Here is a 13,270-nt window from a genome sequence, read left to right as displayed (position 1 = left end):
TCAAGTTAAGTCTGAAATATCCCATTGTGTGCGAATGTGCATCAACGCTTCCAGATCTCTCTAAGTCTCAGTGCAGTTTCATTTCTGATCATGTATGAGGTTTTGACATTGCTGCCTTTGACACTGTATTGAGCATCTGTTTATTGGCACCATGTGCAAAATGTCAAGGAACAGAGAATCTTAGTGATGGAGAAGATCTAGGAGCCTGTTTAGGCCCAACTCTTACTGTAAACAGGCACCTTTGTTTGTCTTCCTCCTCATCTTTGTAAAAATTCAAATCCGACCTATCACTCCCGCACCTTAAATTCTGTGATGCTCCCCAACTATCTGTAGAACCAGGTTCCAGCCCCTTAGGTTGACGTGTCAAACCCCATGTAGTCTGTACCCTCCCACCTTCCCTGTCCCCTTTACTGATGTTCTGTGTTACCAGGAGAGAGAATATATTCCAAGGGAGAGAGTTAGTTTGGATTCTGGAAGACCTGGGTTATGATCCTGCCTTCCTTCATCAGTTCTGACTCTGTGAACTTGTAGAGATTATTTAACATTTCTGAGCCTCCCTTTCCTTCTCTGTAACAGGGGAATGGAAATTCTCATCTCACAAAGTTGTCGTAAGCATTACATGGAGTAAGGTGTGGGTGGTGCCCATCTGAGGTTTACTTAAGTTCAACTAAATGTGTGGACTCACGACACTACCACAGGCCACATTTCTCGCCTTCGGGGCAGTGGCAGGAGTTCCCCTCAGCAGAGGACCTGCAGCAGTTCAAGCAAATGGCAGGTCACATACCCCTCTGGGGACTCTTGTCTCCTCATGTGACACGGTTCCAGGTACAAAGTGCAAGATTCATATCTGGCAGGTGCAGGAGCTCCCCTGAGAAGAAGCCTCATGCCCTAAACAGCCAATAGCTCTTGTGATAATTCTTTGGCATAGTTTCTAGGGTTCCCCACAAAGACCTACATTCAGGGAAGTTTAAAGCATGGCATCCTCATCTAATATTTACAGCTCATTCAAACTTCTTCCTAGGGCTTCCCTGGTGGCGCAGTGGTTGAGAGTCCGCCTGCCGATGCAGGGGACACGGGTTCGTGCCCCGGTCCGGGAAGATCCCAAATGTCGCGGAGCGGCTGGGCCCGTGAGCCATGGCCGCTGAGCCTGCGCGTCCGGAGCCTGTGCTCCGCAACGGGAGAGGCCACAGCAGTGAGAGGCCCGCGTACCGCAAAACAAACAAACAAACAAACAAAAACGTCTTCCTAGTCCAGATGCAACATACCAATCAAGGATCATTTTTACCATAGTCAGTGTTGCCTAGCAATATAATCAATGCCTACCATCTACCTGGCTTCCAGGGTAACAGGTCTAGGTGGTTAAACCAAAGGTCAGATTCTCAAGCAAAGGAAAATATTTGTTAACCCTTTCATCCGAGTATGCTGCAGACCCAACCAGGGGCCTCACATGTTATAGTTATCAACGCTCCTTGATTTAAGAGCTTACACTATGAGTCAGGCACTGGGCCTGACACGGTGGCTCCAGTGGCAAGTTAAACATATATGGTGCCTGTCTTCGTATTGTTTCCTACACCTGTGATGCCCTTAGTTCCTTTCAATGCCTGGAGAACTCCTGTTCATCCTTCAGTGGTCAGCTCAGACGTTACCTCTTCTCTGAAGTCCAGCGGCACTCTACTTCCCTAGCACTTTGTACATATTGCCCCGAATTCATGGATTGGTTTTGCGAGTCCATGAATCCCCTAAAGTAATGTGCAGATTTTGTGTGCAGGTGGGAATGTATGTTTGAAGACAGGGGCTAACACTTTCATCGGATTTTCAAAGGGGTCTGAGCCATCCCCTCCCTTTCCCCGCTCAACTCCCAAGCATTTAGAACTGCTGCTCCGTTATGAGCATTTATTATGTTCTGGTTTTGTTATTTGTTCATAGATGTATGTTTCCCCCTAGAATGTGAATACCTTGACAAAGGGACTGTATGTACTAATATTTTGTGTCAGCAGAACGCCTGACTCCTAGTAGTAGACTTTTAGAAAGTATATGTCGAAAGAATCGATTCTTAAGCTCTTAGTAGACGCAGCAATTTGAATGATGCTACTGGTGCAGCATTTCCTAATTTAAAAGGGAATGTTCTTGCTTCTATTAAACTAAAATCAGCCTTTCTTGTTCCTACTTCTGTCCTCTGGAGTTAAAACTAAATGTCTACCCTCTTCCATGTTGTAATTGCCCTTTTATGAGACTCAGAGTTGATTGGGGAAATCAAAGAAAAAGGGTTCATGTGAGGGAATCATTTAAAAATGATACATTTGCATCTTAAACATTTTCATTTAAAACATGCAAATGTACATTAACTTACGAGTATTTTAGTATGGAACTAGTATCTTTTTGTTGAATATGAGTCTGCTGCTGTGGACTCTTTTAGCTTTTTTCACTTGTGCCATCCTAAATTCGTTATCCAGAGTTTCCAGTTTAGGTTTCTTTAAAGTGGAATGAGAAGTTAGACACTGAAGCAGTCTGATTGCAGAATTCTTCTAGATTTTTATTCTTTTTCCCTCGCCTCAGTTTTTTTATAGTTGTATCTCCCACATTCCACCAGTGATTTTGTTTTTTAATAACTCACTTTCCTCTACTCTGAAATGTTTAGTTTTCAGAGGAATAGCAACTCATTTCCTTGGTTTACATGTTTGATTAAATTATGTAACTAAAATAACATGTAACAAAATAGCATGTTTGATTAAATTATGTAACTAAAAAAAACATGCATAAGTGGCATAAACAGGTCTGTGATCAAATACAGTTGATCCTTAGCAGGCAAATGGTCCAGTCGATTGGAGCAGAAGTGAGCAAGTACTCAGGGTGCTTTAAGCTTTCACGATATTCAAAGGCACTAGGAAGACCAGAAGCATGTTTGTATTCTGGGTTGTTTTTTTTGGGGAGGGATAAATTATTTTGAAATATCCTCATCATCCTGCCCACATTTCTTCTCCCCTTAGACCAATTTAGATTAAAATAGAGGTAAATTTAGATTAAATCTTCCCAATTTAGATTAAAATAGAGGTAAACCATGGAAAAGTCTCAGGTGTCTCTATTTCTACAGGAAAAAAAAATGAAACCATTAAAACAAACACTGGGAGCAAATATAAGGGGCTACTTAATTGTAAGGATGTTCTAAGCATAAATAATAATGACAGAGTGGAGCTTAATTTCTCTTCCCTTGAGTGTGGCCTGGATTTAATGACTCACTTCCAAACAATAGAGTGTGCAAAGGCAGAAATAGGAGCTCTGCTAGTGGAGAAACCTTGCAGATGCCACCTTAACCGAGTGATCAAGGTTGACATCCCCAGGGATAAGTCATATTGATACAGTGTCTTCTCTGGGTTTGGTGTGATGAGAAGTCACCTCAGTGGTAGACATCCCCCAAACCCATAGTCTCAGTCTAATCTTGAGAAAATACCAGACAAACTCAAGTGAGGGATATTCTGTAAAATACCTGACCAGTGCTCTTCAAAAATCTCAAGGTCCTGAAAAACAAGGAAAGACTGCCACAGAGCAGAGCAGATGAGGGAAACATGATGACTAAATGCAGTGTGTTGTGAATTGGATCCTGGAACAGAAAAAGAGGACTTTAGTGGAAAAACTAGGGGAATCCAGATAAAGCCAGTAGTTCTGACAAATCCTCCCTGGTTATGTAAGATGTTAACATTAGGGGAAGCTGAGTGAAGTATATATGAGAACTATTTGTACTATCTCTGTAACTTTTCTGTAAACGTAAAATTACGCCAAAATAAAAAGTTTATAGAAAATAGTAATGAGAGAAATCACAGAAGAAAGCGTTGGATGATTTGAAATTTAAGACATGTTAATCAAATTAGAGGCAATAACACTGGAAAAATATTTGTCACAGATTTTAGACAAAGGACTGATATTCTTAATATAGAATATACTTGTACAGTTTAATAAGAACATACTAACATCTCACTGGAAAATGGCCATTGATCATAATTCACAGAAGAAACACAGTGGCGAATAAATATGAAAGCCAGTTCAATCTTAGCAGTAATTAAGGAATTGCCAGTTACAGCAGTATTGAGAACATTTTCACCAATTACACGGAAAAATGATAGTATTCAATTCTGAAAAAAGTAAGTGGAAGAATTATGGATTGGTATAGCCTTTCTGGAAAGCAGTTTGTCAATATAGGAATAGAGTTTTAAAAAGATGCACGTTGGGACTTCCCTGGTGGTGCAGTGGTTAAGAATCTGCCTGCCAATGTAGGGGACACGGGTTTGAGCCCTGGTCCGGGAGGATCCCACATGCCGTGGAGCAGCTAAGCCCATGTGCCACAACTACTGAGCCTGCGCTCTAGAGCCCGCGTGCCACAACTACTGAGCCCGCGTGCCACAGCTACTGAAGCCCGCACGCCTAGAGCCCGTCCTCTGCAACAAGAGAAGCCACCGCAGTGAGAAGTCCACACACCACAACGAAGAGTAGCCCCTGCTCAGCGCAACTAGAGAAAGCCCGCGCATAGCAACAAAGAACCAATGAAGAACCAACGCAGCCAAAAATAAACAAATAAATTAATTTTTAAAAATGCGCATCATTTGTGCTTGTAATGTCACACTTACAAGATTTCTTTCCCAAGGAAATAATCAGATCTGTATACACATTTTCTAGGACTGTTCATCACAGGGTTGTTCATAATGAAATACTCAAAACCCAAATATCTAACAGTGAGGGAATGACCTAAAAAGTTTTGGCATACCTATGGAATAGAATGGAGTCATTAAGTATCATGATATAGCTACATAAAACAATGAAAGCAAGATACAGTTTGTGTATTTCCTCTCATCCCAGACTGTGTGCCTGTGTACAGCTGTCTCTCTTGAAAGGCTGGCAAAGAAATACGGTCATGTAAAAAAATAGCTACCTGTCCTTGGGTGGTAAAGAAAGGATTTAAAAAAAAATTTTATTGGAGTATAGTTGATTTTCAATGTTGTGTTAGTTTCAGGTGTACAGCAAGGCGAATCAGTCATACATAGACATATATCCACTCTTTTTTTAGAATCTTTTCCCATATAGGCCATTACAGAGTATTGAGTGGAGTTCCCTGTGCTATACAGTAGGTCCTTATTCGTTATCTGTTTTATGTATAGTAGTGTGTGTATGTCAATCCCAGTCTCCCAATTTATCCCTCCCCCCCTTATGATAACCATAAGCTTGTTTTCTACATCTACTTCTGTTTTGTAAATAAGTTCATTTGTGCCCTTGTTTTTAGATTCCACATTTAAGTGATATCATACGATATTTGTCTTAGGAATAAGTGAAGTAAGTCTGACTTACTTCACTCAGTACGACAATCTCTAGGTCCATCCAAGGATGGTTTTTATTTGCTTTATACCTCCCTGCGTTTTCAAAATTGTCTATAGTGAGTATATGTTACTGGTGCCATCAGGGGAAAAAGTAACACTGCAAGTAATGTGGTTAATGAGTTTCTTTCATCCTTGATGCTGATTTAATTAAGAGCACGTCACAGTTCCATTTTGTCCTGTAAAACATTGTTTTCCTTTTTCCACTAGGAAGCTCCTGAGGGTGCTCCCCCTGCCACAGGAAAACTGGGGTGCTCTGGTTGACGAGTGGTGTTGCCATCCCAACCCCTTTGCTAATAAGCCACTTCATCCACAAGAGAATGACTGTTTCACTGGAGACTGTTTCTTCTTGGTGAATCTAAGACATGATTTACAGCAGCCGAGACCTGAAGTAGCCCCAGTTGAGACGTGCTGTCTTTCTTCTGAGAACCATTTAAAAATGGTAATATATCTTTCAAACTAAATGCTCATTTAGAGGTTGGTTTAGAAACTGCTTTCTCCAATCTTTTCTTCATTCAGGGCATGTGACAGACAGTTCTAAAGACCAAAATCCATGATTTTCAGTTGCCTTAATCATCCAGCTCTGCTCTTTGGTTATGGAAAAAGCATGTGGCGGCCTTAAACCAAAACAGCCACGGGGGCCGGGAGGAGGAAGCGGAAGAGGACTTCTTCCCTGTAGACTTGGGAGTGTTACCGTTTGACAAACCAAAATGCCCTCCTTCCTTGCTTTTAGGACAATATTCCATAATCCATGTACATTTTATCCCCACAGTCTGATTTAAATTAAATGTGTGCTTTGCCTTCAGGATACGTACTGTCCTGATAGGTCCAGGTATTTTCCTGTGTCTGCCCATAGTCTAGACTTCTGCTGGTGTCATACAATCAGCTGCCATCAAGGCAAAAGGGGGAGTGGAAATAAAGCCCGGGCTGCAGGCTCCAAGTTGATGCTTAAGGAGCGAGGTCAGGCAGCTCCTGCGCTCAGAGTTGCTGGAGGAGGAAGGCCCTTTCCGCTCACTGCGGAGAACAGGTGGTTTACCTTATCTTAAAAGAAAATCAGTGCCATTGACTCGGCCCTTGTGAGAAATCATTCCCTGGATGGCAAGTCAATACTGATGTGATTTAAAAAGTTAAGAAAATCATTGCCAGAGGACCTTCATGTTAACATCTGATTATTGGTAGGAACAAAAGCATTGTGTGTTAAATTTCATTTAGAACTCATTTAATTGTTGTAATGAGAACTGAGCCACTCTAGGACACACGCAGCAGTCCGCAGCTCTTAGGTTGTCAGCTAGTTTATAGAACTATTTTCTAATTTGCGGGAGATTAAGGAGGTTTGTCAAATATCGAGGTTAAGCTGTTCAAATTATGTAAGTATCTCATCTTTCACCATAAACACAAATCCCTTTACCTTTAGGTTTATTTAAGATCATAGTACTTTACTGTCTCTCGCTGTCCTCCTCTCCCCCAGCTCTTTCTCTGTATGTATCTTTACCTGTAGTAAAATCATAACCATTCATATTTCCTTTGATCTCCACTGCTTTTCAGTGTGTATATGTGTGTGTATTAGATAATATATATTAGATAAAATGTATGTATATATTCTAATGTGTATATATGAATATGTATAAGAATACCTCCCCCCAAATTCTAGTGCTATAGCCTTCTATATTTTTAAAAGATAAATGGTAAGCACATAATATAAATCTATGGTATAAGTATATTTAATATGGTTAAAGTAAAATTATATTTTAATCTAAATTTCTATACTAGTACTTTATGTTTTATGTATTTTGACTTTCAATTTTATGATTAAGCTATAAATTTTTTAAATGTTTGGAAGATACGAGAAGAGGAGTGGGAAAGATAAAATAAGAAAAACCATGAGTTTCCTTCTTTCAGATGAACTCTGCATTCTGTATTGAAGTAGATTCCTCACATTTATGCCACTTATAAGAATTCCTCTTAATTGTGGACGGCCATCCCACGTGTTAAAGGAAGACCCTTCATATTGAGACATTACAGTTTTTTAAGTATCAGGGAGACTGTGGGAAATTACCATCATGACAAGCTGCTGTTAACAAGATTGTTTTCAAGGTAGCCTAGATGAAAGTTTCACTTTAATTACATATCGCTGCAGTTGAAAGAATATGCCTGTGACCAAAATAGTAACATAAATTTGGAAGGACTCCTTAAGCAGTACTCTCAAGGGTCTTGTGGGAACAAGGCTTCTCTGTGCTATTGAAAACCTGTTTCTCATATCACCCGGTCTAGCCATCTAGCAGGGTTTTGAAATGTCACATGGTGACACAGCATCCTAATGGTATCTCTTGGGAAACATTTTTTTGGCGAGACAATATCAAGGGTCCTTAGAAATGGAAGCAACACAAAGGAAAATAAAAACGAGGACAGGAGGCTGATTCACCTCTCCGAGCAGCGGTGCCATGTCGCAGATATATTGATTTAATTAGTCCACAACAATGTCTGTCTTTCATGTTTGCTCTGTAGAGTTCCTACACTGCTAGGCTGCTGCTCTGCACAACTCACCTTATTATTTCCTTTAAGCATGGGTCAGGAAAAATGCACTGCAAAGCAGAGTTTCTCTTTAACAGAATTAAAAGCACTGTAATATGTTAATTTAAAAGATCAAGACTGTTTAGCTCATCAGACATTAATGGTGCACTCTGTGTGTATTCTGAGTGTTTGGTAGGAGTAATTTCTGCCTCTGCTTGTGAGAGATTATAAAAATCTATTTTAATTGTGGAAAAGAATTTTAAGAGATAACTCACCTCACCATGAGAAATGTATATTTAATTCTGCTTAAGGAGTATTTGACAATGAATTACTCCAAAGCATATATCTTGAACTAAAATATTCATAAATGACAAAAAAATAGCATGGACAAAGTCCAACACTTATTCCTTTCCCTGAATAACCCCGTATGTGTACAGTGTGTTACTTGTGCCTCTGTGAACGTGACGATATATATCTTTGCTTTTCAAAAGACATCTATTGAATATTTGTTATTTCACAATATTTTTCACTTCACCATAATAAAAATTTTGCGTCTTACAACAGGTTGATAAAGGTGGCACCTCAGTCTTTTATAAGATTCATATTATTATTCTAGACGAAAGTATAGCCACACTGATGACTTCAACCTGTATTTTAAAGAACAAATGAAATTGAACATTGGTGTTTTAGCTGGCGAGTATGACTAACAGTTTTACCTTTTTTTTGGTTATTTGTTTGTCTTGTTAAATCCATGAGGGTCTCTCTCTTTTTTTTTTTTCCTTAGAATAACGTGTTGAACTTTGTAAACATTCCCAAACGTAAAAAATAAAATTATGAACTTCCATATACCAGTCATCTTGATTCATAAAGTTTGCTTCATCTGCCCATTTTATTTTTAGTTTTTTGCTGAAGTGCTTTAAAGCAAATCCCAGACATTATGTCATTTCACCCCATATGGATTGTTCTTTTTCACATGAACACAGTGTCATTTTCACACCAGACAAAATGAACACTCGATGGTACAATACCAGGCCATATACACATTTTACAAATTTTATTAGAAGTATCTTCTGATGTCAGTAAAATGTGTTTGAATCAAAATTCACACATTTGGTTGTTTGAGGTAATTTGTTTTTTTATTGATCAGATTTTAAAATCCTGATTACCCATGTGTTGAAAAGGTAGAATTTTATTTTAAAAACCAACGAACAAAACCCACTTTTTCTGCTTCATTGAAAGACAAAGCAAAATGTGCTATAAGAGCAATGATAAATGAAATACATAACAGCACCTGTCAAAAAATTTTTTTGCTTCGAATAGAAAAATCCCTTCTTCTTAAGCATTACTACTCCAATAATCTGTATTAGTTTTTAGTAAAGCCCTTAGTATTTGGTAAGATTTAATGAGGATGGTCTGATTTAACTTGTACGAAATAGGATCCTTTAAAAAGTGTCTTTAATACCAATTTGGAACCATACAGATAGATTTTATTGTAAGAAAGCATGAAACTGCCAAAATGTGAAACTTTACAGTTTAGCATGCTTGGTTTCTAAGCTGTTGTCTTCCTGTAACCTTGCCTGGACCTAAACAAATTGGCACCTGCCTTGGTTTCTATGTCTGTGGCTTTTGACTTTTTTTTTTGACCTCTAACTAAAGTAAGAACTGTATAATAATTTTTTTACATTAAGATCTGATAATGCACACACACAGACACAGATCACCTCAGGTAGATGTTTCTTAAAGAACTACTTACACTATGTTTGAAGCACGGTGATATTTTCTGTTCCATTCTATTTCATATTTCTTTAAAAATTCAGGGTGTCACCCACTGAATTGATTCTATGAATTAGTTTGGAAAACACTTGGCATAGTGCTTAGGAAGCATAAGCTCTAGCATCAAAGGGACCTGGATTTAAATATCAGCTCTATTAGTTACTAGCAGCACATCCAGACAAAAAAGTCTATACCTTTGTGGGTATAGAAAAATCTATACCTGCCCATGTTTTGAATGATGTGTGCCAAAAGTGTATTTTATTTTCGTAACATCTGCCTAGCAGTTACCCATGTGCCAGGGACAGTGTTTTACAGCACTCGGTTTTAGATCCTAATAAACAGCTCTGTGAGTTAACACTACTGTCGATTTCATCTTACAGATGAAGAAACCAAAACAGGTTAATTAACTTGCCCATGGTCACATGTCTAGTAAGTGACGGAGCTGGGATTTGAATTTAGGACATCTGGCCCCAGACTCCAGGCTCTTAACCACCATGATATTAATTATAATATCATCTCTTATAACAAACTATAAGTCAGTAAGATTTTTTTTATTAAGGTATAATTGACATTTTACTACTTTTAGGTATACAACATAGCAATTCAGTATTTGTATGTACTTCAAAATGATCATGGGGGCTTCCCTGGTGGCGCAGTGGTTGAGAGTCTGCCTGCCGATGCAGGGGACACGGGTTTGTGCCCCGGTCCGGGAAGATCCCACGTGCTGTGGAGCGGCTGGGCCCATGAGCCATGGCCGCTGAGCCTGCACGTCCAGAGCCTGTGCTCCGCAACAGGAGAGACCACAACAGTGAGAGGCCGGCGAACCGCAAAAAAAAAAAAAAAGAAAAATGATCATGACAATAAGTGTAGTTAACATCCATCACCATACTTAGTTACAGAACTTTTTTTTCTTGTGATGAGAACTTGTAAGATTTACTAAGGCAACTTTCAAGTATGCAATAGAGTATTGTTAACTATAGTTGCCATACTGTATGTTACATCCCCATGACTTATTTTATAATTAGTTTGTACCTTTCGACCACCTTCACTCATTTTTGCACACCCCTGCCAACCTCTGTTCTGTATGTCTAAAAGATTAGTCTTTTGTTTTCTTAATAATTAGGTGACTGCTGTCTGTTTTAAAGTTGGATTTTCAAAGTTTAACAGTGTTTCAGGAATTTGTTCCAGAATGCTATCTTTCCAGGTACAATGCATATCGTAAATGGAAAAATAGAATTATATGAATGGGTTAGGTATTTTTAACTTCCAGTTGTGATTATGAATCATAGATTACTTTTACATAAGTTGCACTGGACTAGGGGTCAAAATAATATAGGTTCAAGTTCTAATTCTTCTGTTTTCTAGACACATGAGTTGGGGCAAGTCACCTACCCTCTCTACCTTTGTTGCCCACCATCTGCCTCTTCTAAATGATGTTTGGAGGTGCTTTTTAGAAATGTAAGATGCTTCTTGTTCAAATTACTTGGCAACGTGTAGATTATCAGGAGCTGACTAGTTTGGAAAAATCATTCTGTTTATTTTGTCTTTAGACTTGAAAAAAGTGATCTCTGTGCATGTGAATTATGCATACAAGCTAAATGTATTCCCAGTATTTAGTAGATGGCAAAATAAAATGTAAAGTTCAATGTATACTCTAGAGACCATGTTAAAATTATATATTCCTTTTAAGAAAAGCTGAATGACATTTAAATGACATTTTTCTGTTCTACAGAAACCAAAGGCAAATACCAAAGTAATTTGTAAGCGTTGCAAGGTAATGTTGGGAGAGACTGTGTCATCAGGTAAGAATTTCATAATAAAAAAGACAAAATGATTGCCTTCTTGTTAAAAAAAAAAAAACAGTAGAAGGAGATTTTATAGGAAATATATATGAAAGACAACTAATACATGTTGTAGAATTGATGCTTTTAAAAATAGAAATCAACTAATGTATCATCCAATATGCCAAGAAGTTTGTGTATTTTGACCTTTGTAAATACATAGTACTGAGTTTTAAGCATTAAGAAGTTGGGTCATTTTCAATATTTCATATCTTCTTTGTACTTACAAAGCAATAGTATAAAGCTTGTACTTGGGTCTATCTTAAAGAAGATTGGAGCTTTTTCCTTAATACAGCTCCTCAGAAGAATTGGTTGCCAGAGATGATGGAGGAGATGCTTTTCCTGGCTGTTGTGTGCCTCAGGGCTGTGTTTTGATGCTTGGAGGTTGGGGGTGCAGAGAACCTGTTGAAACATTCTGAGTTTTATACTCTCTTCCTTGTTCTTTTTTCCAATAGTGTTAATTATATTTTACATAAAGCCTATGTTATACGACTTTCCAATATAATAATGAAATCCTGATAATTAAAATGCATCACTCTTTAAAGATATGGTTTAAAAATGTCTAGAGAGCTACAGCATGCTGTGTTAGCTTTGTGGGTGAAGAATAATTGTTTTTAATAGAATTAATTAGAAGATGTGAGTTAAGTGAAACTCTTGTACTCAAGGGAAGGCAGATGGTGGCATTTTTTTGTTTGTTTTTTAAGATCATCAGAGTCTCATAACTTCCTCTGAGAGAACAGAAAAGGAAGAATGAGTAGTAGTAAAGGATGCCACCCTCAATGTCATTTTTGGAGAATGAAAACAAGTCCCTTAAGCAATGACTTAGAAAATCTTAAGGCTTCCAGTTTAAATAAGGTAAACTGATTTTTTCCATGATTTTTTTCATATCATTTTTTTCTTTTTTTTCTCTCCTCCCTGAAGCCCAGTTAAAATGTCAGTTAAAGAATAAAAAAAAAAAAGGACATCCACAGAGACAAAGAGAAATGGGGAGGAGGCAACAGTGATGTGAACTAGACGTGTAAGCAAACTTCTTTTGGAAGCTGTAGAGCTGAGACGGGTAGGAACACATTTGGCAGTGTGGAGGAAGCTGCAACCTTGGTGTCTGCAGAAGACCATTTAGATGAGGAGTGAGCCAGGTCTCACTGTAGATCCCCAGAACTGGCCAGAGTTTAGAGGTAGCAGGTAAGAGGGACAAGGGACTGAAAGCAGGATGATTAATGCAAAGTTTGTATGTGGAGCCATAAGATTCCTAAGACTCTTTCCCCGCTTGCAACTTGCTTATGCTCTCAAGGTAGGAGATTGGAGCAGCCTTTCTTGCAATAAGGGAATGGAAGTGTACTAACCAGAGAAAAGATCTGCAGACACTGTTTCTCAGGGGTCACGTAACAACAAAAAAATGAGCTTATATTCAGCCATCCTACTCTCAACAAGCCTTATATCTACACACAAGAGCTCCCTCTCAGCATTTTACTACCTTACACTTAAATCTGAATAGATTGCTGAGAATCAGTAAATATTAAAAAGAGTCCAAAGCAAATAAATAATCAAGTAAACAGAGTAGACGCATTGAGAAGAAACAAATTATGTATAAAACAGAAGAAAATCTTTTAAAAAACTATAATAAATGTCCTTGGAGAAATGAAATAATATTATCTCTATAATTCGGAGAATGTCGAATTAAAGATGTAATAGCTTGAAAAAACTAACCAAAGGACTGGAAAATGAAATTAAGGAACTATTTCAGAAATCAGGGCCCAAAGACAGAGGTTGAAAATTGGAAAGGAA

At 38.3% G+C, this 13,270-nt stretch overlaps 1 protein-coding gene across 3 annotated transcripts in view; it reads left to right on the top strand.

Annotated features, from left to right (window-relative positions):
* UBE3D (ubiquitin protein ligase E3D) overlaps positions 1–13,270 on the top strand; it is a 232,058-nt gene that overhangs the window by 18,565 nt on the left and 200,223 nt on the right. For all 3 annotated transcript variants that reach the window (XM_060114861.1, XM_060114863.1, XM_060114864.1), the window contains exons 4-5: positions 5,571–5,802; positions 11,377–11,446. In XM_060114861.1, the coding sequence (XP_059970844.1) occupies positions 5,571–5,802; positions 11,377–11,446 (302 nt within the window). The remainder of the gene's footprint in view (positions 1–5,570; positions 5,803–11,376; positions 11,447–13,270) is intronic.

The sequence above is a fragment of the Mesoplodon densirostris genome, chromosome 12, assembly GCF_025265405.1.
Source record: "Mesoplodon densirostris isolate mMesDen1 chromosome 12, mMesDen1 primary haplotype, whole genome shotgun sequence".
NCBI lineage: Eukaryota > Metazoa > Chordata > Mammalia > Artiodactyla > Ziphiidae > Mesoplodon > Mesoplodon densirostris.
Note: the sequence above shows the minus strand (reverse complement) of the source record. Positions and strands in the feature narration are given on the sequence as shown.